Source organism: Lycorma delicatula, chromosome 7 (genome assembly GCF_047948215.1).
Source record: "Lycorma delicatula isolate Av1 chromosome 7, ASM4794821v1, whole genome shotgun sequence".
In the NCBI taxonomy this organism is placed as follows: Eukaryota; Metazoa; Arthropoda; class Insecta; order Hemiptera; family Fulgoridae; genus Lycorma; species Lycorma delicatula.
The window spans coordinates 67,203,120-67,228,923 of record NC_134461.1 but is presented as its reverse complement, the minus strand read 5'-3'; the positions used below and the strand labels follow the sequence as shown (position 1 = coordinate 67,228,923).

At 29.1% G+C, this 25,804-nt stretch overlaps 1 protein-coding gene across 1 annotated transcript in view; it reads left to right on the top strand.

Annotated features, from left to right (window-relative positions):
- LOC142327795 (uncharacterized) overlaps positions 1-16,171 on the top strand; it is a 62,251-nt gene extending 46,080 nt beyond the window's left edge. The window contains exons 2-5 of the mRNA XM_075371133.1: positions 2,075-2,174; positions 4,144-4,584; positions 8,534-8,973; positions 15,241-16,171. Of these exons, the coding sequence (XP_075227248.1) occupies positions 2,075-2,174; positions 4,144-4,584; positions 8,534-8,973; positions 15,241-15,881 (1,622 nt within the window). The 3' untranslated portion in view covers positions 15,882-16,171. The remainder of the gene's footprint in view (positions 1-2,074; positions 2,175-4,143; positions 4,585-8,533; positions 8,974-15,240) is intronic.
- Positions 16,172-25,804: the final 9,633 nt, after the last annotated feature.

The following is a 25,804-nucleotide window of genomic DNA, read 5'->3' as shown; positions in this document are numbered from 1 at the left end:
TTCCTAATCATGTTTTCTACGGCTCCATTATTAAATGAAAAAATTATTTTTGATTAAAGCTATGTTTATTAAATATTTACGTGATTAATTTCAGGCATCAGAGCACTGTTAAAAAACAGAATTGGTATAAATAGAGACTACGTATTTTAAAACATTTTTACCGATTACAAAAGATGAAAGTATTTTTGAAATTATATCAACATGATGTTATACTGCCACGGATTGTAAATATATTCTCATATTATTAAATACTGGAAAAAAATTTGTATAATAAACTTGAACATAAAAAAATTAAATGAAACCAAAACTGAATTTTGTTTCTAAGCTGTTAAAAATAAAATATCTCGTCTGTTATTTTTGTTTTTTCTTTTTTAATACTTCATAGTCGCATCAACAATTAAAGTCATTAGCGACTTATCAGTGTACTGTAACGGTACCGGTAAATTTGTAGTCTTTAACAAACTCAGGTCGGCTACTCCTGAGACGTGTGGTTAATTTAAACCAAACAACCAAAGAATACCGGTATCCAAGATCTAGTATTCAAATCCGAATAAAAGTAACTACCTTTATTAGGATTTGAACCTGAGAACTTCAACTTCGAAAACAGGTGATTTACGACGACGAGTTTACCATTAGACCAACCCGGTAGGTTCGTCTGTATTTTGGTTTTAGATAAAATTTCAAAATAAACACTTAACAAATTTCTTTAGCCTAGATACGCCGGATAGCGTATCCACTCAACAAACGGCTTAAATCATATTATTATGGGACAAAGAAAAACAATACATGACATTATAGGAAGAAGGTATCTTGACTGTAATAAAAAATCTGATGTGGACAACACATGATCTCCTTGTACGCCTATTAAATTACATTTACACATTTTTTTTTTAAAAGTGCATAAAATTTTATGTCATTATAAAAAGCAGTTGACTAAACAGCATATTTTATATTAAATAATCAAAACAATTTTTTTTTTTAATCTTACCGATGTGGTTGAATTAATAATTGTTCACATTGTGCACATTTTGATTCATTTCAAATTATCAATTGTATTAAATAATAATTTTAAAAGATGAAACTTAAAATATAATTATACGAAATAATTTTCGAATATTCAGAATATAACAAAAAATATTTTTTACTTATATGAAGATTTTTTACATAGATAATAGATATATACATACATAGATTGATACATAGATGTTTTTACATAGAAGGTATGCTAAAAGACGGAAAGTATGGTAACCAGTCAAAAAATTTGGTATCAGTTTTTTTTTTGGATTTCTAGTCTTTTCATGACCCAGGGACCCTAAAAAACAAAAATAAGTGGGGATAAATTTCTTATGTACGTGTGTCGGCATGTAACATTTAATTCGGTAAACCGATTTTAAAGAAATTTGTCACAGTGACTCTTGTATGTGGGGTGACCTATTATTATAAGTTTAGGATCAATATGTTCAACCGGTTGGGTAGAAAATTTTTGGCGTCAATTTTCTCAAAATTAAGGTCAGTATATGAGAGGATACTTACGTTACTATTAGAATAAAATTGCCCCAAAATTCCCCCTTAAAAAAAATTCGATCGCGCACGCTACTATCTTTTCTTTATTGCACAATTTTTTAACGAATTTTTTATGTATTCCTGTACATAGTAGTAGTGCAAATGAACCCCAAAATATACCTTCGAGGCAATATTGGTGGTGGTAGAGCCAAAGTTTAAAACTATTGATTTTTTTTTTAACTTCTTTTTGATTTATTTTAATTTTTTTAACTTTTAGGTAACTTTTATCATGTATCATTAGTTTTCCACTACATAAGTAAACCAATGCCTGTAAAGTATTACGAAGATTTTATCAGTTTTTTAAAGAATATATATCCTTAAATATATATATATGTTCTAAATTTTATTTATCAGGTCGACTGTATTATCAAAGTTGATATAAATAATCTAGTTAAATGAAATAACCAAGTGAAAATATTTAATTTTTTCCTTCAAGAATTATAACTGTAGTTAAAATAAAAAAAAAGAATTAAAATATAGATTAAAATTAATTTACTTTCATCTGTTTCAGGTGTAATGAAGTTTAAAATTACAATAATTATAACTTTATTATTGATGAAAAACGAAGGAATCATCGCACAGCAATCATCAAATATTGGTGATTTTATTGGGTAAATATTTTTAATTAATTAAATTGTTTAATTTATTATATTTTATAATTTATATTAATTAAGATAAAACTGTTTATTACGTTAGAAGCTAATATTAATTGAAAGATAATTTTTTATCCGTTAGTACGTAATATTAATCCCAATATTTATATACAAAATTATTTTTGTCGTTGTTTTAAATGGTCTAACCATAAGATGGCTATAAAGCTGTGAGATTACAATTGTAGCATACCAAATCAAGCTTTATTAGATAATTAGCCAGTTCCTTTCTTTTTAAAAATATATAAATCATACAATGATTGAAAGAAAAGTTGAACAAAAGTCTATACGGTAGACTTTAAGGTTATTACCTTCAACTCATTCCGGTTAAAAACTAAAAAACCTTCCAACAGCATTGGCCTGGGAATATTTCTGTTTTATAGTATTAGAACTACATAAAAACAGCCTATTTAATAGTAACTATTATTAATATAAGAAACATGTAAGTAATTTAATGCTCTTTTTATACTGTATAGTAATGTATTTATTTATTAGAATAGGATAAATTTTTCAGCTTATGAAAAATTCCAAGTTTGGCATATATTATATCAAGACTCCCCCCATTTACGAGTCGAGTGAACTCCTCCAAAAATTCAAACACAACAATGAAAAAAACACAAGAAAACGACACATAGGAATTATTTACAATAATGTTTAAGCTTCTTATAAAAGTTAGCGACTTTTCTTTCACTAAAAAAATATACACTAACATGATAACCATTAAGACCGCTTTGTTATGCAAATTTCTTCATATAAAAGCTATTTTCATTTTAAAATATTCATTAATTGACACGTTTACATATTTTTTACTGTTTCCTCATCACGCAGAATGAAACCGCAATTTTTATTCTTGTCCGACAGCATGCAAACAAACGTTTTGTGTATATTTAGTCAGATGGCGCAAACTATCAGAATTCAGAATATATTGCTGGGATATGTATCAGAACGTTATTATGAAAAAATTGTTTAATAATGATAATGAATAACAATTATTAATGAAAAACTAATAATTATTAACAAAAATAATAATATTGGTAATTATATTTTTTGTGTATTATTATGATTAAAAGTAAACACAGTAAAATTACAGATCAGCTATCCTGTAATAAGGTAATTTCCAGTTAAATGGAAATAATTAGTAGATAATACAATTATACGATATACTCATAAATATGTTTTTTTCTGAGAAACTGTGTTTTAGAATTTGAAGAACGATTTTTTTGTTGATATGAGTACTAGACAACGACGGTATTCGCTGGAAATGTAAGGAAATCAACCACTTCAATCTAAAGATAATTTTATATATTATATTGATTGTTTTATTAAACTGATTTAAAAACTATGTGTTTTTTTTATTTTATGTCAACATATACGCCATGACGAAAATAAAAGATACAACAAAAATAACTGATATCACAACCACCAAAAAAAACAATCTCATTTCAAAACTGTTAGTAAATCTCCTACCACAAAAACAGAATGATAAAAAAATGAATAGTAAAAACCCCAGAAAAAAACACTTACAGAGCGAAGGTATAAAAACAATTTTTTGTCCCGATTCCAAAAAAATTGATGTACAAAGAAATTGAATACTATTTGCTACATTCAAACTTCACTAAAACATAATACTTCGGTTCAAACGCAGAGTAAAATTTTTAATAGATTAGGTCGTGCAAAACCTTGAAAATATTCACTACAAAAATTCACTCGCCATGGGTTTAAATTACAAAATAATAAACAGCGAAATAATATTGTTGTAAAAATATATTGCCCCTTGGGGTGTGAATTTTTGTAATTAATTAAACTGATATATTCTAAATAATATATAATTTTATATAATACAATTTAATTTATGTACATACATCTTCAATTATTAAAATACAAATTATTTTTTAAAAAATAGTTAATATATTTTTTTAATACTTTTTAGGCAATTGACAACTTTATTAAACCAAGGTGGTGGATTAGCCTCAGCTTTAGGAGGATTGGGAGGTGGTAACTTACAAGGAGTACCTCCACCAGGAGCTGGATTCGGACCGGTTGGACCTGGAGGTTATTTTGGTCACGGTGTTCGACCAGATGGATTTACAGGATCACTACCAGGAAGTCCTCAGGGAGGAGGATATGGATTTCCAAACCGTCCTCCACCACCAGCGCAGCTACATCCAGGAGGAATACCTTTAGGTGGCGGATATCCTAGTAATTCATTATACGGTGCTTTATCATCTATAGCGCAATTCGACGATCTACGGTGCGTTCCGAGATTATTATGTGAAGTAGCGGCTGGTTCTCGTCCCGGATCGAGTTATACAAGTACGAGTTCAAGCACCGCAGGACCGATACCGTTCCTATCAAAAGATGCAGTTATCACGTGAGAAAGTTTACATTATTATTTCTTATTTTTAAATCATCCCTTTATATTCTTTGCCACTTAAGTAAAAACGATGAAAGCTTTATTGCAGGCTCTTATAGACAAACACGTCATTAACGCTACCTTCTTCTTAACAACGACGAACAGACCGTGGGAGTTCACCGGGTCTTAATTAAACGATAAACCCCTACGTCTGACCTCCCCCGCTCAACAACAACAGACTAATGTTTGTTTGTTTGCTTGTGTGTATCTTAGGGAGTCCCTTCTGTTGATACTCATCTGATCGTGATTTCGGAAAAAGAGGGAAGCCAGCTGGACTTGATATATGGTAAACACCCGAGGCGCTTCTCACAGCTTGCCTGCTTTTCTATCCTGCTCACTTTCTAGCCACCAACCACTATTACTACCAATGAACAGCCCTCCTCGTGACCTGAAGCGCGTAGCCTAAAGCCATTCCATACTATATAATACAACAAAAAAAACATACACTTACCTTTTACAAAACACGAACGTAAAATTGTCATGAAATAATCATTGATGTAAATTAAAGAAGGAATATATTTAAAAACAAAAAAAAAGAGTAAGAAACTAAATTATACCTAAGGGAAGAATAAACCTAAGGTTTTGTTTCAGCCTACAGCATAGTTTTTACAATGAATTAATTCATCTTGATGATAAAAAATATTATTCGAACCATTACCTACAAATAGTATGAGGTTTTAAAAAATATAGACCTACCGTGATAGCCTCAGGCAATCATGACGAATAAATTTTCTTAAATAGTCGATTAAAAAAATGTTAAAGTGTTATTATAATCAATGAATTCCTCACTAATCTACTTTGTACCGTTCAAAAAATATTATCCTTAGTTATATAAAAAATTAACTCTGAAATACCTGGTGAACACACTAGTCTATATTTTACAGGTTAGGATAACATTTTTGGTCTAAAATTAGGAAGGAGTCTTTAAAATAATGGGCGTTTCTTGAATAATGATTTATAAAAAAAAACTTTTGTGCTAAAAGTTGGAAGTGTAATTAGAAATAAATTCACACAATTTTTAACCGTTATTTATTTTTATCGTATACTTTTCACCGTGGTTCGTATAAAGTAGCATATTTACTTTATTAGTTGTTTACGTAGTGACAATTAGACATATCTGGATCAAAAAGTAATTTTCTAATGATATTTCATGCAGAAAAAAATTAAAAATGAGTTTATGAGAAATAAATCCATTAATTTAAAATTTTAAATATTTTTATAAATTATTAGAAATGAATTTTAATAGAAAATAGAATGCTCAGATAATATTAAAATTCAACAATAACGTTTAACCCATATTCTATACTACAAAAATAATACACTACATGAAGAAAATTTATAAAACTGGATTAGGAAAGGAAAAAATCCGTTTGTTTAACAATAAAGGAATTAATAATTTTTTTTAAATTAATTTATTCGTGGAACACTAAATATACACAGTATGAAAATCAAGGGGAATAATACCGGCCTTTGAAGTTACAAACTATCTAATAAAAAAATAATTCAAAATGTTCCTTTTTTAAGTATATTTTTTAACCATATCGATGCAAAAACAAACAAGATTGATACCAAAACAAAACTACTAAAGTTATTGATAAAAGGAATTTTCATGAACTACTCAAAATAATTTTAAAATTTTATAAAAATAATGACGATACGCACAATTATGCAAAGCATAGTAACAATAAAGAACAAAAAAATAACTTCAGGAACGATGGGTTTTCTACAAAGACAAAGCTCTAAACAAAAAAAAGTAGTAACAGAAGAACTCAAGAAAAAGGCCAGTGAGAAATGTAAAAACTACCGAATGGAAAAGAAGGAGAGGGACTCTTAAGAAAAGTGTTAAACATGGTCCGTAATTGAGTGAAACGAAAAAAAAAACAATTTCTTATCCTATTTTTGTTTATTTTAAGATAAAGCTTAATTTTAATGGTTATTAGTTACCAATACCATATTGTACCGACTCTTAATATGTGTTGTATTAGAATGTTGAATATTACATGTTAGCTTGATGAGATACGAAATATATTGTGTAAGATGACTAGCAAGAAATTATTTTTCCCTAACTTTTTAAAATACATAGGATGATAAATCCTTATCTTGTGATATCCATGATTATTTAATTTAATACAAATATGTTTACAGAATAAAAAACAGACAAATGTGAGAAACTTTAAAGGATAAATATATGTAATAAACAATTGATTATTACAGAAAATATGGGAATGAAAAATTGCGTCAAATATTCAATAATGATGACCTTGGGGGAAAAAATCATATCGGAAATTGAACAGCAGAAGAAAGTAATTAAGAATATGCTATCAAAGCACTGAAATTTTCTAGTTTTCTTTTTTTCAATAAAATATTGTTGCTGGAGCCACTGCTTCGTCCGAAGCCGAGTGTATACGAAAGCAGCCGTGTGAACTGTCAGGAGCCGAGTGATGGAGTCGCGTGCATCCGAAAGGAGCCGAGTGATGTGTAAGGAGACGCTGAATCGTCAGCAGCCGAATACAAACGAAAGGAGCCGAGTGTACTGTAATATCCGAATGAACCCGACCGAAGCCGAAGATATATAAATTTAAAAATTCTATAAATACATAAAAGCTTCAACATTTAAACGATAATAACAAAATATAAATATGTAAAGAGTATTTAAAAATTAAAGAAACCTAAATCCGAACAACGGTTAATCTTTTCACTCAATAACCAGTATTAAATATTAAAATATGTTTTATTATTTCATGCAGGAAAAAAGTAATTAATCTTACTTTCAACTACTTCTAAGATAGGCTTTTTTTATATAAGCAGTTTATCATGTTAGCTTGATATATGGGTGCGAAAATATCGTATGGCAATAAAATCTTGATTAAAATTCGAATTTGTATTCTTCTAGATGAAAATCCAGCTATTAGTATTAAACCAAAACCATTTTTTCATAAGAATTATTACTAATAATAAGGATTTAGTAACTAACAAAAAATCTTCCTCAAACAGAAAACTTATCAAAAATCTCACAATAATATTCACTCTATAATAATAATAATATAAATACAATTTTTGTTTATTATAATGTTTTATATTACGCCTTTTTGAAGTCTTTCCTGTTTATTTTCATTTTTACATCCTTGTACGAAGTAAAGAAAGTATTGTGATGGCGAAAAATTTCGGTTTTCAGATTTCAACGGAAATAGTCATTTTGTCCATTCCTAGATCCATTTTGACTAGTTTCAGCGTGAAGTCTGAACGTACGTGCGTATGTACGTCTGTTCGTATGTATCTCGCATAACTCAAGAACGATTGGCCGTGGGATGTTGAAATTTTGGATTTAGAACTTGTAACATCTAGGTGTGCACCTCCCCTTTTGATTGCTATCGACTGGACCAAAAGTTTCCAAAAGCCCAAAATCCAAAAAAAATTGGATTTAGACTTTTTTTAACTGCAGTAATAAGCCTTCATTGAAAACTTTGTAACGATATATGATAAGTGGTACTTATTTTCATTGGTTCCAGAGTAATAGCCAAATAAAATTTTAATTAATGAAATATTTAGATCTTACAAGGGGAACGCACATCGATTCAAATCCGATTTCATCTCTTTTTTCTAATTTTTTTTTACTTAATTTAAATATATTGATTTATTAATAATTATTAACCTCTGAGATAAAAAAAAAATTACAATAAATAATAATTCAATAATAACAATAAAAAAAATTAAAATAATTAAAATATGTATATGTAATTTAATAGGCGCACAAGGAATCATGTGGTGTCCACATCAGATTTTTTATGAAGTAGCCACAAATAATACTTTAAATTATATTATAATTATATGTTAATTATTTTCCTACTTATTTACAAACTAGAAAAAATTTAATTTCCTAAATTTTTGAAGATATATTTTTTTTTAGGTTACTGACAGTGCTGAATTTCGTTGATGATTCACCATTATTAGTATTTGGACGAGCAGCAGTATTAGGTTATACAGCAAGAGGAGATCCAAGAGCATGTCTTGTAGCTTATCCAACATGTCCAAGAGACCCGGATAAATTAGTAGATTATCTTAACAATCATAACGGAGGTTTCTTTAGATTTTTTAATCAACAAATACCGCAATATGCACCTCAATATCAATATTACCAAAATCCATCTCACTTAGGTATACCACCACAACAATACCATCATCCTCAGCAATATTATCAACATCCAAGACCTATACCACCACCTCCTCCATCTCCGCAAAGACCTTACAGAAGACCTCCTCCATCCTATCAACAGTATTATCAACAACAAGGACGTATACAAAATTCACCTCCAGGAAGTGAATTGGAATATATCACCAGTGAGGGAGGTAAGTTATTTTTTCCATGATTTTTATTCATAAACATCTGTCACAGTTAAATAATATAATCTTCACAGTATGCTTAAAAACAGCTATAAATACACAATGAAATAAATCATTAGCAAAAGTTCTTATTAGCATAAGCATTACATTAAAACTGAAAAGTTTTATTCTATTACCTACTACAATTAAGGTTATCTATCCTAATCTTAATATATAAGGTCACTTATTATAATAAAACCTTGCTTTTAACAGAAGACACTACGAATTTATCTAATAAATTAGGCAGCTTGATACATCATTTCTAACGTTATGATATTTGTAGATAATCTTAAAATAGGTGGATAAAGATTATATTTGAAATGCCATCAGTTTACATCTTGTTTTACACAACATTTACAAATACAGTATAAGTCCGAAATAGCGCGGTTCGAAATACAACGGTTTCCGATCTAACGCGGGGAAAGTATGTCCTCCAATAAAAAATACCGTAGTTTTTTAAATAAAATATTTACTTTTGAATGGTATGTTAAAACAAAACATTTTGTAGAACAATTTTACCGTTAGACTCGCTACTTGACCGTAAACACTGCATTCCAAAGGATTTCGCAGAAGTAACGGGTCATAGAAATAACAGTGAACGTCTACAAATTTTCAAAAAAACTACACCTGCTAGAAATTTTTAGAACCTAGGGAATTCGAAATATGATTTTATTCTGAATAACTCTTCATTCTGAGTGTAAAACATCGCGAGTTCAGAAAATAAAATGTCGCAGAAGCGGAAAGTAGATTAAGTAGAAGACAAACTAAAACTTTTCGACCTCGTAAAAAAACGGGGAAATCAAAGTAAGTTTATCGCGTGAATGTGGCGTCCCATAAGTAACAATCAGGGAGGAATGAAAGAGGAAGATCAACTTAGAAATTTCGTGGACACAACTGAAAGTGAAACTGGACTGCAAAGAAAAAACACTAAATTAGGCAAAGATCTTGATGGTGTTTACACAGGTGGTTCTTAATAAAACGAAGGGAAAGGGAACTATTTTCTGGATCGGTCATCAGAACTAAGCTGTTCAGTTCTATAAAGATTTTAATGGGACTGATGATTTTAATGCATCTGATGGCTGATTTTTGCGGTGGAAATCTCGTCATGGTTTAAATTAAATCACACTGAATGAAAAGCTCGGTCATGTGACAGTGAATCTGCAAAATGTTTTCCTCAAGAAGTTGATGGAGGAAGACATTCCAGATATTGTAAATTGATAACTCACATAAATAGGGTGATTTCGATGATGGGATGGCAAAATGAATCGAACAGCATTCACCTCCACCATCTTTTACAATCAAACAATACGCGGAGAAAAAACTTAGTGCATTAGTCGGTCCAACAAGACACTGATTTTTTTTTAAGATAATGCAAAACTGGATTAGTATAAATTGTGTACAAAGTAGAGATCAGTTACAGGGCTAGAATAAATGGTATAACTTATAAATAATCTTAAAAGTACTGTATTTTATATTACTGTATAATATTCTAATTTATTAATGCATGAATTTTCCTCTCCACCACCTCCGTGGATCGATTTTGTTTTCATTTCTACAGTTAAATTTTGATATGCTGTGGTAAGGTTACAACGCGGAGGTAAAATATGTCTCCCAACAACTCCGTTGAATTGGACTTGTACTGTTTGTATAATGTTTAGTACAAACTATTAAATTTAATTAAATTAAACAAACTTCAGATAAAATTATTTATTTACGGACTTTTGTGAATTTCAAAACGTAAATTTAATTGATTAAATTAATTGACTATACAATATAAAATATGCAACCTAATACATTTTTACTTCCTTGTACGAAGTAAAGGAAGTATTGTGATCGCGAAGCACTTCGGTTTTCAGATTTCAACGGAAATATACATTTTGATCATCCCTGAATCCATTTTTACTAGTTTCGGCGTGACGTCTATACGTACGTATGTGCGTATATATCTCGCATTAACTCAAAAACGATTTTAGTTGAAATTTTGGATTTAGGACTGTTGTAACATCTAGTTGTGCATCTCACCTTCCGCTTCTGATTGCAATCGAATGGACCAAAAGTCTTCAAAATGCCCAAAAGTCCTTTTTCTGTAATAGACCTCATTGAGAGCTTTTCAACGATGTATAGTAAAAGGTATTTATTTTCATTCTTTCCAGAGTTATAGCCAAATAGTTTTTTTTAATTAATGAAATATTTGGATCGTACATGTAGTAGGCACATCGGTTCAAATCCGATTTTATCTCCTTTTTTTCATTTAAATATATCGATTTGTTAATAGATATTAACCTCTGACTGTAATTTTTTTTTACAATAAATAATAATTCAATAATAAAAACAATAAAAAAAAATTAAAAGATATCAGAAGTTATTAATGAAATAAAAATTTATGTATCTTTCGTATAAAAAAATGTGTTTGTGTAATTTAATAGACGTACAAGGAAGTTATGTGGTGTCCCATCAGACTTTTGATAATATGATTGAATTTTCTAGGTTTTAGGTTTTACGTGCCAAATTTTTTTTAACGTTAATAATATTTATTTTATAAATAACCGAATTCGAAAAATATATACAATTTTTATGTTAACAAAATTAGTGATATATGTTTCATGAAATATTAATTTCACAAAGAATTTAAAAAATATTATAAATTTTCATCACCATTCCAATATATGACAAATTTGTTCTTGTAAAATGTATGTTACACCATGATGTGAATTAAATTCTCTACTAGCTTTTTTTTAAAATTGTTATATGTTTATTACACATTTAACAATATTACTGTACATCAAACGTTAAAAAATAGAGTTTTTTACTTCTATTTATTGTTTTTCACCTGTATTTTTCAAAAACTACTCCAAATATGGTCTTTGACCTATTTTATTCAATTTTTCAGGTCAAAAACCATAAGAAATAATTAATTAATTTGCCTCTAATTAATTAATTTAATTATAATTAATTAATTTGTCGTTAATTTTCCTCTCATTAACGTTCTAGGAATTTTAGTACGACCCCATTGGAGTAGATGAAATCCGAGCGAAATCTTTCACCAGTAACTCGCAAACTAAGCATTTTAGCACGTATGTTTATATGAACTTTACCATTATTTTCACAAGCAGAAAAGATTATGAAAGTCCCGAATAACTTCGTCATATACTCTTTTTTTATATTTAAATAAAACTAAAAGATTATTAAGTAAGCTTCTGATAATAGTTGTGTTAAGTAAATAGAAATATATTAACAAAACGAAATTGAAAAAAAAACTACACGCATAATAATCGTTAATGAAATTTAAAATCTAGGAATGCATTTCAATTGTTAATTATTCATCGTCAAAACTATTTATAAATTATTAAACAACAATATATAAAAAAGCGCTCCTGTATCTATAAAATAATATACTAATTGAAAACTGTAAAGATATAACTTCACTTACTATCAGTCCAAACGGAAGATTAACCAAACCGTTATTATCCATTGTCATCATGATTTAATCAGTTCTAGATTTTTATTATTTTTTTAACATTTCTCAAACTTTCTATTTTCTTACTATTTTGTAAATAGTAGGTATTCAAATTTCATTTCATTTTGTAAAATTTCTTCATTTTACGTCCTCTTGCTTAAAATTTATATCAACAAATAGTCAGGTAATTAAAATTAAGCTACAAAGCTACACAATTTTTGTTACAGATTTTTATAAAATTCAATATATTAGTTGATAAATGGAATAAATAGTATGTTAGGTTATTTACTACATACTTTACAAACATCTATCCCGCAAAATAATTTTTAACTAAATTTTTCTTACGCTATTACTGATGAGGAGCACTAACCGAATTATCAGGTGCGAATTGAGGTGTCCTCAAACCCCCAGAGTAGGATCCACCAGGCCCGGCTATGCCGTTCCTAGGCATAGGCCCGGCTATGCCGTTCCTGGGTCCCCACTCCGGAAGCCGGGACTCGGTCTTTATGCCAATGCTTCTAACGGGGACACCCTGAGTGGGGCATCCCCACCGGGATTCGGTCTTTTTCTTCGCTCGGGAGTGCGAGAGTCCCCGTGCTTCATCAATATCGCCCACTCATGCAAGCACGTGTCAATGGCAGCTCCGCAGAGGGTTATCTCTCATCCCCGAGTCCCCCGATCCTTCGGTTATTATTTATTAGCTCTGCGATAGTATAACAAAAATTATTATACTGAAATTAATATCGGACTTTCAGACAAATATGTAACATCAAAACAAGAGAAATTTTGTGAAATTAAAAAAATAAGATGAACTATTTTGAAGAGGTGAGGCTTATGAATAAAATACCATATAATGAAATTTTACATTGTGTAAAGTATCATTATGTATTATATATATAAAACTCTTTAGTCGTAGAAAAAATGTAATATTGTCAACAAAAAAAGTCATTACTAAAGAACTGAACTGTTGTCTCTATTCTGCTGAATCCTTCATGCTAATTGCAAAAAAATACAATAATAAATAATTAATTAAATTTAGGCAGATTTCACAGAGGAACAATAATTGTCGCTTTACACTATTTACCCTATTATTTTTTATTGCTAGGAAGCGTGGAAGGAAAAGTAGATAAGGAAGATACAAAAGTCACTGCCAGAGTTTCTCTCTGTGAAAGTGATGATGTTACCTGTAATAAACCAAATCAATGTCTACTTTTTAAGTTAAATATTTTATTTTCATTTCGATAGGTTTGGCGTGCTTATAAATTTCTTTCTTTTTCTTCCTCATTTGGCATTAAGTTTCGCGATTATTTCTGCCATAACTGGAACTTTATGCGATCCAATACCAATCCGCATATATCCTGAATATTCATCCGTTTCCTCTGGGTTATTTGTGTCAAGTACTAATTCCATACCAGATGAGGTCGATCTTTTCCTCTTTCATCTGCCTCTTGCTAGAAGTAATGTTCACGGCCCAAAAGATATCATTTATTTATTCATGTCATTTTTATTCTAATAATTCCGTTTGGTTACTTTCCGTCTATACGATATAGACAATGATATCTCATTACACGGGTTATTATTTATTTATTTTTTTTTTTTTATTCTTCATCTCCGAGCCCGATCCTGCAGTTAAGTATTACACAACTCAGGAGTATATCCTTTACTCTAACGGGCCTCTACGTCTCGGCCCACCGGTCGGATCTCACTTTGCGCCGGCCTCAAACCGCCAGAGTATGATATGCCTCAAACCACCAGGCCCGGATATGCCGTTACTGGGTAACCACTCCGGGAACCGAGACTCGGTCTTTATGCCAATGTCTCTAACGGGGACATCCCGAGTGGGGCATCCCCGCCAGGATTCGGTCTTTTTCGCTCGGGAGTGCGAGAGTCCCCGTGACTCATCAATACCGCCTACTCGTGCAAGCACGTGCCAACGGCAGCTCTACAGAGGGTTATCCCTCATCCCCGAGCCTCCCGATCTATCGGTTATTATTTATTAGCTCTTCGGGTTATTATTTATTAGCTCTGCAATAGCATTCGCATGTGGAGAAGCCTCCTTAAGAATTAGTGGCTAAACAGAGTTTACGAATACCACTTTCTGCGACGCCATTGTTGTTTTTTGGCCATTAGGTGTGAAACAAAAGATAATCTTTAATCACTAAGCTTAAATCTACTTTCCGGCCCATTATTAACGTCATCATTCCATTTGCCAGAATTGGAGCTCCCCAAATATGCAACTCCCAAGCCCTTTACATACATATATATATATAAAGCCACATATATCGCCAGAGAAAAAACCAAGGGAAACAACTTTTCTTTTAACTTTCCCTATAAACCTGACATGGGATACTTGTTATTATTCCTAATCATTATATAATTTTCGGGAGTTGACATGTTAGGTCACCTAGTCACTATGGTTGTGATACTTACAGGAGTGCAAATATGAATCTCATAGAATCATTTCCGGTGAAGAGATTTTCGCTATAAATTATTAATCATTTATTTACAAACAGGAAACAGGAAGCTAAAGTCCAAATATAGTTAAATGATGTGGAATATTAAAAATACCAAGGCTGACTAGGACTCGAATCTCGATTTTACTTTACCATTCTACCACGGTCGCTGATGGAGTGGAGGACTTATAATTTTAAAATAATAATAATAACATTATCACACCTTATGTATATTTATTTTAAGTAAAAATGTAATAAATTATCTAATACAGTTTATTTCATAATGTTTTTACAATATCTTTTTCTTTTTTTTTTTGTTAACAGGGACAAATAAATTAGTATTCTCATCAAGTTTAGATCCAGCACAATATTCTTTTAGTAACAATAACGACGAAAAACAACAAGAAGAACAAGAACAAATAAATAGACAAAATCAGTATCAGAGATATTCGGATAATTATAATTACAACTATTTTAATAATCATAAATTTGTTTTTCCTACATCATCGTCATCATTACCCTCAACATTATCATCATCTACATCGTCATCACAAGCTCCATCAGTTATACCACTGCCATCTTCATCTCAACAATCTTATTCACAAGATTCAACCGGAAGTTATAGTAACAGGGATACACGTAGAGGTAAAACATTATCATTTCCAAATGAGCAACAATCGTCAATACAAAATACAAAACCTTTATCATCAACAATGGTATTTCCAGATAGAACAGGTACTGGTGATTTAAGATTAGATTTAGATGAATATGGTGGATATAAGACAGTACATTTTGCAAGTGATTCGAGTAATACAAAATTAGGAATATTTAGAGATCAACGTGATGTTATAAAAAATTTATTAAAGTTTCCAAATAATGATAAGATAATATTTTCAGAAAACAATAGTAGTAATAAAAGAACCACGAGAGATTCAGAAAATAAAATGCATTTTCCGAATACATAATGATGTGGAAATAATAAATGATATGATTTTCATTGTTGTGATGTAGAACGGGGAAGTAATGGTTTAATATTAACGACTTTAAAGTGTTTCCCAATTCTATTCAAATCGTATACACATATTTCATTTCATATTTATCTTTACTGTATTGTTATTATTAAATCCAGCCTATCTTAAACCCACCTTCATTCCCTTATTTACATCATGTCATTATTTTCATCATTATCATAATCTTTAACGTCAACACCGTTACGTCAAAAATAATTTTTCATTATGTCATATAAACAATAAGTTCAAACCCTTAAATTCTTTAAATCCAGAGAAGAATGGTTTAACCGATCTTAAATCAAGATTAAATATGAAATTAAAATGTTATTGTTAATAGTTATCATTAACTTTTATACCTTTTTTTAGTGCAAAGAAACTTTTGCGACATAAATAGTAGTAAAATATATATATGAGTTAATTAAATTTATAAAACAACGAACTACTTTAAAGGACCCAAACGCGTTTATGTAAAGACCTAATGTTAAATTAGTTAAACTCATGTAATTTTTTTCAAACTTAAAAAAGTATAATTAGAAAATTGGTTCAGTATAATTTTCATTTTACATAACATATTATGTATATACATTTTTATTAAGAGTCTTAACATAATATTGATGTTTGAAAGGTTTTTTTTTTGACTGTAGTTTTAATTTGATGCATTGACCATTGGTTAATGGTCGATGCCATATATTCTCAAATATAACATCAATCCAAGGCCGAAATGCCACGGACGTACCTACCCACAGCCAAAACTAACCACCAAAGCACTAATTATTCTTCTGAACGGAGGGACTATAAAAACATTCTCAATTATCTACCATTCTCCTTTGAATCGCTTCTTACGGCAACCGGTAGAAACACTGGCGTTCCTCGCCAGCGGAAATTTAAAATAATTTTGTTAGTATAGTAGATATATAATTATTACTATTATAAACCAAAAACAAATACAACAATAATAAATAATATATTAAGGTTCTGCCCTTGAAAAATTTTGTTAAGTATTTTTTTTGTTATAATTTTTTATAATATTAAAATAAGTATTATTTTAAAACTATAATCTTGCTAAATAATTTCTAAACTATTTCGTGTTTACACCATCAGAAATGCTTCAAACAATCTTAAAAAGAAAAGTAACATTTTATTAAATACTTTGTAAACTGTTTCTCGTTTAGAATATCGAGAAATGCTTCAAAGAGGTTTTATAAACATTTGACTTAAACAATCAAATTCTTCTTCGTCCAATTTCGAATGTTTTCGGATCATTTACCAAACTTTGTTTTAATATCTATTATTTCTAAAGGAATACTAGTTAAAAAAAAAAAATTGGTATTGTTAAGTCTGAGTAAAAAATATGTATAGATGAAAAAAATATTATTCATTATTACGTTGCAAGAAGTATCTAAAATAGTTCATCTTCTTTAGATCCAATAAGAAAACTTGCAACAAAAAAAGATGTAAAAGCAATAATAAAAACATACTAAATATTAATTATTTTATACATTGTTTTAAAAATTGAGTTGAATAATATATTCTTTACCCGAATTAAAAAAAAATAAATTACTTGATCATATTCAATCGCTTTTAACAAAGTGTGCGTAGTTTTTTTCAATGATTATTAATGCTGAAGCTTTATTTTACAATAAAATTATCATAAGCTGTTTTTTTTCTTTTAATCATTTTAAATATATTTTTTAGAAAAAAAATTTTCAAAATAATTGTATTTTTTATTTCTTAGCGATATTATTATTTTTAAATTATCGTAATTTTTTATATTTAAAAAAATATATATATTTAGAAAGTTTAGAATATAAATCATTTTCATATACTATACAACTTACAATTATTAAATAAATAATAATAATTAGATTACATAATATGGTGTTTCTTTTATAAATTACGTCGTATATTTATTTACATGGGTTATAACAGACTAAACGTAATATATTTAAATTATAATTGAGATTAATCCAGTTAAAAATTAAAGCCAACGAGAATGATGAAATTATAAAGCATAATGGAAATAATAAATGAAAGTAAGGAAATGAAAAACTTATACTTCAAGTAATGTATACTTTTATTTTTTTCTTGGAATGGTGGAATTAATGATGTACCTAACAAAAGAAGTAGGAAGTCTTTTCACACTAGTAATTTTGAGAGGTAAATCCATCATCATCAGCTGATAAGATATTTTTCTTTATTCTTTTGTATACTGAAGATGACTCTATAGAGAAAAAATACTTTTAAAATATATATAAATGCTGATCAACAAAAAGTCTTATACAGTAAATATATATATATATATACATTATACCTTTATTTATTCGGAAGACTCAGAGAAAAAGTAGACTCCTTTTTAGTAACGAAGATGAAGAGGAAGATGAAGTTTGAAAAAGTTCTCAATGAAAAGAAGTATCGTTAATTCCTTAACAATAAGGTATGCGAAATCTCCCTATTTCTTCTCGGTAACGGTGTGAAGCTCCCAACAGAAATACGGTGGTAGAGTATTGTCCGTTTTTTTGGTTTTTCCTTTGATCATTCGTTCTCGCTGACGAAAGTAAGATCTTATATTTTGTTTGCTTGAGAGATTAATTATAGCAGGGGTTTCATTTTCACCCACCGTATTATTATTGTTTGCTGATAAAATGCTCAAGGGATCTTCTAACCGCTCTCCACCCGCGGATCTACCTACTGTAACAGCATTCTTCTTTTGGCTTTTTCGAAATTGCTTTTTTTATTGGTTCTTTCATTGTAGGCCACATATCAGAAGGGGACAAGTATACAGTTATATATATATATAGATAGATATAGATATAAAACTTTACTAACTTTACGTCTGTATATATGTTATATCAATGTCGTTAAATCTGCACTAAAAGTGTGAAATAAGAGGGAAGCGGAGTTCTTCATCAATAATTACTATTATTGCTACTGTTTTCAAAGCCTTCTTTATATATTGCTATCTTTATTTACAACGTATGTATTTTTATGTCTTCATAACAATGCATGAAAGAGCAATCCTATTTCTCTGATAACTAATTATTTTGGGATGTTCAGAATTGTACTTAAAAATAATAAAAATTTTATTTCAGTAGAAATCATACCATCCCTGAAACAAAAATCTGATACTTTTTATTTATTAAAAAAAATTAAGGCTGTACCTTATTTATTAAAAAAATTTACGTTGAGAAAGCGATAAACAATTTAAGAAAAACTTTTTAAATCGTCCTTATTTACTTCTAAAATTTTAAACATTAAGACGTGTTCCGATGCCCATCTTTACTTCGAACTTCCCAAATTTCATTGTCCCTGTTGCTTTCAATTCTTCCTATAGATACTTAGAAATTTCAAATTGCATGATAGACTGGCAAGATGTTCACACCACTTAGCTTTGTTCCCTTTGATTTATTCGGTAGAAAGAAATTCCCGATATCTCATTATTGACGATAAATTTTTTGTTCGCCCTATTCTGAATCATCCTTTCACTACTCGCAAAATTTTTATTTCTGCTACCTCTTTCTGATAGACCTAATTTTAATTTTTATATGCGACCACGGTACGTAAATTGACTGTTATTTAAAATGTAAATCTTCAGTTCTATTTCATTCTTTTTTTTATGTCTGGAAAATATTGTAATTCATTTGCAAAGAGATTGCACAAAAACTTTAGTACTTTTCTCTAAACATCATCCTCTTTTAAAATGGAAAAAAATACTAAAGAATAATTTTTCGTTTTCAAATCTTTCTGATACCAAATGTATGAGAATTTAGGAAAGAAATTTAATTATTTTAATGTTTATTTTTAATTTTTTTATGAAACTGTTTTTGGAAATGACACACGGGGATTAGAAATCCGGGAAAGGCCAATAATATGCGCTTAAACAATGTACCGGTACTGTTGAATAAAATTTTGATATTGGAGAAAGAATAAAAAAAAACATACGAGAAAACAACATCCAGGAATAGTTTGCTTATTAGAAAAGATAGGAATTGTAGAAAGTAAAATCTGTACGGGAAAATACAAATTAAAATCGTAAAACTAATAATAGAGAATGTAGGTTACAATAAATATGTTGACATTTACAGATATAACCAGAATAGATCTACCCATTTTGAAAACAGAAAATTAAAAAAATTATTCAAATCATTCAAAAAAATGATTGCGTTAATATTGAGTGTAATAACTGCAATCGTTATAAATAATGTGACATAAAAACAAGTCACATCTGAATATTAGCGTATAATTTAAATGCTCTCTCTTATAAGCAGAAAGAAAAGTACACTCCAAAATTGGTCAGTCATATCATCATATAAAACCTATCATAAAATTTTTAAAAGAATATTTATTTTAAAGATAAATTTTTGCAATAGAAATTTTGATTATTAAAAAAGATTTTTTATAACATTAAACACTGCTTTAAAAGGAGTCTATATAAAAATTAAATCAAATATACGATAAAAACAAAGAAATATAGAAAAAATCATTAATCAAAATTTTGAAAGTATAAATATTAATGAAGGGAAAATTAGAAAAACATATTGTCCACCAGAATAGCATAGTAAAAGTATGAAATTATCGAAATAACTGTAAAATTAACATCTTTAATCAATTTAAAAAATTAATTAGTTATGAAAAAATCAACAATTTTATATCAGAAAAATTAATTAAAAATAAATTACATCCTTTTATTTTTTGTTATTTTTTTTTTATTAATCTAACAAACTAGAAATAGAACAAATAAAAATAAAATAATTTAAAAACTTTCAGTTTTTATTTATTAAACCTGTAAGCTTTAAAGTTGTAAAATAAAGTAAAATTCATTAATTATACATATGTTTTTACTTACGCTTAAGATAATTATTATTAATTTATTATGTACATATATATAATTAATTAGTCATTAAATTCATTAGAAAATAAAATCCTATTCTTAATTGTTGATAATCTTTTTATAAATTATATAACAAAGCATATTTATTAAGTATAGAATAAGGTTTTCTTTACTTAGATAAAAGATACACTTATTAAATTTATTAAAAATAAAATATTACATTAATATTTTTATTTAATTATTTTATAATTAATTGGTGTAATTTTATTAGTGTTAAATAACTAACTTAAAAAAATTGGTTTTAGATATCGTAATAAGATCACTAAAATATTTATATTAATTCAGTGATATATTGCACTTTTTATTAGTAATAGTAGTTAATTAGCATATTTCTAAGGGGAAAATATACTGCTCAAGAACTCGATATCTCTGGGCAGATAAACACCTTCATAGTAAATTTTATACCTTTTTTTATTGACAGTTCACACAGCTTGAACTGTCTACTATTTATATTGATATTATATCAATATTTATACCTTTATACACTTATTTTAATGTATATATAGGTAAAAATTTAATTATAATTCAATAAAGAAAATATTTATTATAAAATATTATCTTAATTTAAAAGAAATTTGGTTTAATTTATTAATTAAAAAACACATTTTTTGTTGTATTCATTTCACAATAAAGTATTTTTTCACGGAGATTTTTAATTAATTCTATTTCTTTATTTATTTTTTAATTAAGATTCAAGAAATGATTAATATATTTGGTTTGTTTTTGTACCTAAATTACAGCATCGACTTACAAAAATTCATGTACTGTAAAAAAGTATTTTTCTCACTTATATGAGTGACAATATGTCGATTTGAAGCAATAAAACTGTTGGCGGTATACGACTTTTTTTCTATTCCGATTCACCGCAATTGTTTAAATAAAAATGTTGGTACCAAATAAAAATATTTAAAAATGAGTATTAAAAATATAAATGTACTAACTGGTCGGGGCTTCACCCTCGGGGCTCACATGGGCCACGGCAAGCCCCAGGGCTGCCGTGGTCTCCCGAGTCACGGAGCCAAAACCAAAAAAAAACTCGATTTGCTCCCCATCCAAAGGGCTCCATCCCCTGGACCCCGCAGTGTTCGTTATCCTCATGGTAGTGAAAATAAGACTGATAAAAATTAAAGTATTCAGGCTTTACAGCAACCTGACAAAAAAACAACTATGGTAACTAAACTATTCAGACCTGTGAGGAGGAAAACTTCACAACTTATGAAGTAACTTGTACTTTTAATTCAACTTCTGTTGTTGTGGTGACAGAAATATAATAATGAAGTAAAAGGAATAATTTTTTTTTTCTTTAATGAATATCTTTAACCCACAACATCATCTCCAAGGAACTAGGGCCTCGATCTATGACTTAAAACCTTTCCGAGGATAATGCGAATGTATTCTGCAAATTTGAGAGCAATCGTTCGGTTGGTTCTCGCGTGATACTGTTGCAAAAAAAAGAAACTTTTTGGAATTAAATGCAAGATTAAAAAATTCGATGCATAAAATAGTTTTATAGAATAGTTAACTTATTAGATTTCGGGAGGCCAAGGTTCACACTGGCCTGTAGCTCCGGTGAAAGTAAAGTAAGTAACTTATTAGGAATAAAAATATGAGAATAAAACTCATTTAATATACAAGCTTCACCTACGCTGAGTTAAAAAATACGCAATTTTTACTGATGATAACTACTGGTTGTGGATGAGAAAGCCCTAATAAATTCATAAATTTGTAGGATCATCTTACAAAAGATTGAAAGATCTGAGGATTAAGGTTAATGTAAACAGATGTGTAATGTTGCTTTAATTTTCGTAAATAGTTTTCCTTCCGTTACGATGGAATAATACAGGCTTACCACACTCAACCCACCAGGTTGGTCTAGTGGAGAACGCATCTTCTCAAATCAACTGATTTGGAAAGTCGAAATTTCCAGCGTTCAAGTCTTAGTAAATGCATAAGTATAAACTTTTATACGGATTTGAATACTATATAGTGGATACCGGTGTTCGTTGGTGGTTCGGTTTCAATTAACCACACATCTCAGGAATGGTCGAACTGAGACTGTACAAGACTACATTTCATTTACACTCATACATATCATACTCATTCACCCTCAGAAGTAATACCTGACGGTAATTCCCGGAGGCTAAACAAGAAAAAGAAAAAAGGCTTACCGCACTCATAGGACTACGTAAACTCAGTAGTAGTAATAGGTGAGAATAGTCGGAACGAGGAAATAGACAAATTTATTTTTTAATGAAAAAATACAATGTGAAGACGGTTTACCCTCAGGAACGGGTGTTTGCGGGAATTTGCAGAGATAAAAAAGAATGATTCGTATATACAATCTCCGGTCGAACGAAAAACACGTTACTCACTGTTGTAAAGAATGTATTAGTCTTGGAACCAACATAGTATCGGATTGTTATCAAGTTACGAAGATATACATAATGAAAATATTTTAATTTTATACTTAAAACTGTTAAATCACTCGGTTAACGTTCGAGATCCAAATACCGGAGCGTCTACAAACACAGTGGAGATTTTATGGGCAACAGCAAAAAGAAGGAATAGAAAGAAGTATGGTACATCGAGATCTACGTTACGCTACACTCCTATTTAAGCGAATTCATGTGGTTTTGAAGGATATCGTCCTTTTTTGGGCTCCACAGTAGTAAATATATATAAGAATAAGTCTAATTTAATGGATTTGCAAAGAATTTGGATATCGCTATTTTGCCCAGTCATGTTCGAACATAATCTTAACCGATTTTGACAAAACTGGTCTGGTTATGTAAATCTGTTTGATGTCAGATAAAGTTATAGATTTTCAAGCGAATAGGTTCATAGGAATCGGAGTTAAAGAAAAAAAAAACAGGGTTTTTGGGTACATTTTCAGATTTTTTTCGTTCTACTGATAGTAATTTTTAGCCAATTTTGATGAAACAGGATTGCATTCTTCTGACGCATTAACTACGATTTTTTTTTTTTTATTAAAATAATATTTTATGAAATATGTCCGTTTTCGAAATAAAACCCAAAATTATTTTATGCACAACTATATTCGGTTTAATACAAACTAAAAAATTTAATAAACTACTCGAATAACGGTTTAAAAAGCTATTTGAATCATTTGGCACTACACCTTTTGGACATTAGAGACAGTATATTTAAAAAACTAATAAGATAGTATGTTTTGGACTTACCTGATAGATTTAAAAATTTTTGAAGTCACGTCTTAACAGTCAGTGGACCAATAATTATTTCGTTTTATAAAGTCTTCGCTAAAATTAAGTACATCCTTATAAATGATTTTATGAAGAGAAACTTAAGAATGTAAGAGGACTAAAGTGAAAATTCTAATTTAGTAACTAGAGGTGTAAAAATGATGTCCTGATGAATAAAATGGAACAAAAAATGTGAAAATAAGGGAAATCAAAGATAAAGAATATTAATTTTGTTACTGTTGTGAAAAAATAAAAACGAGTAAGCTATTTAAAGTTGATATAAAACTACAGGAAAGTTGATATAAAACTACATTTATGGATAAATCGCGGAAAAAACAACAGAAATTTACAGACAAGAAAACAATGAGAAAAGAAAAGTTCTTTTGTAATTGTTTTTTTTTTTAAATCTTCGGTAACGTTGCTGGAAAATATTTTTTTAATTTATTCAGTCTTCAGTTGAAATATATTTTGAAATTAAGATCCTGTGAGATATTTATGAATTATCCTGCATAGTCATTGGGTTGAAATCTCCCTGTAGTAGATCAATGTAATTTGATTAAAATTCTGTCTATGTAAAATTTTATAAGGTTGCATTGTTATCACATAAACTGGATAAAATAAGAGTAGACTTTTAAGTCATTTAAGTTTGTAGCATGTAAAAATATTTAAACGCTTAAAAAATTGTTCACAATAAATAAAAAAATTCCATAAATAGAGTTTTCTTGTAAAACTAAACATTCTTGTTATGATAACATAAAAATTAAAAAACACATCTGCCAAAAAACAAATCGCTCTTTAATATAGGATAATTAAAGAGCGTGCGGGTGACAATGTTCTATATGGAATAATTTTTATTTTTATTTTTACATTTATTTAAACATATATATGTATATACATGTACATACATAAGTATTTATATTGCCAATGATAATCTCTTAAGCATAAGCATTCCAACGCGTGGTCGTACACCTAAATCGGTTCAGCCGTTGAGCTGCTACGGTGGAACAAACATACATAAATATATGTGTATATGCCCTAAATACATTCATTACACTCCTTTTTGGGCAATCGTGTAAAAAACGAAAAAAAATTTTTCTTTACATTACTTTCAAAAATATCAAGATAAAGTAAAGACTTTAATTTATACAGAATTAGATTTATCTGAGACGTTAACACAAGGATCATTAGCTTTAGCATTAAATCCCACCGATTAATCTGCGCCATTATCAGGCAAAGACATTTGATTTATTCCATTTGAATCCAATCTGAGAAGAGAAGTTGCAGTTACAAAGCTAATACAGTAACGGGGTATATCTTATAATAAGAGCAGGGTATTCTACATATCTGTACGTAAAGAGACAAGACGACAGGCTGGAGTCCGTTGTATACTGGGGTGAGGTGATTAGAAGAGGGAAAGGTTGGGCTGAAGCTACTTCATCAGTATGTTAATGTACTGTCTGATATCTCCTCCCTGGTCTGTCGCAGACTTGTGATTAATGTATTCTCTCGACTCGGTTATACTATCAACCCTTATCCTATTCGATTCAACCAGCCAAACATCCCTATTTCCTTTTAGTTCCATCTATTTTGCCAATATTATATATAGAAATTCTATTCAAATATATTTTAGTTTTTCCAAACAAACTTTTATATTTTATGAAAATGTGTAACTACATAATAAATAAAAATAAAAATTTATCAGATGGTGCCTATATACTTTCTTTTTTTTGTTTTAATTCCTTACTCTCCTGGGCCGGACATTGAATCAA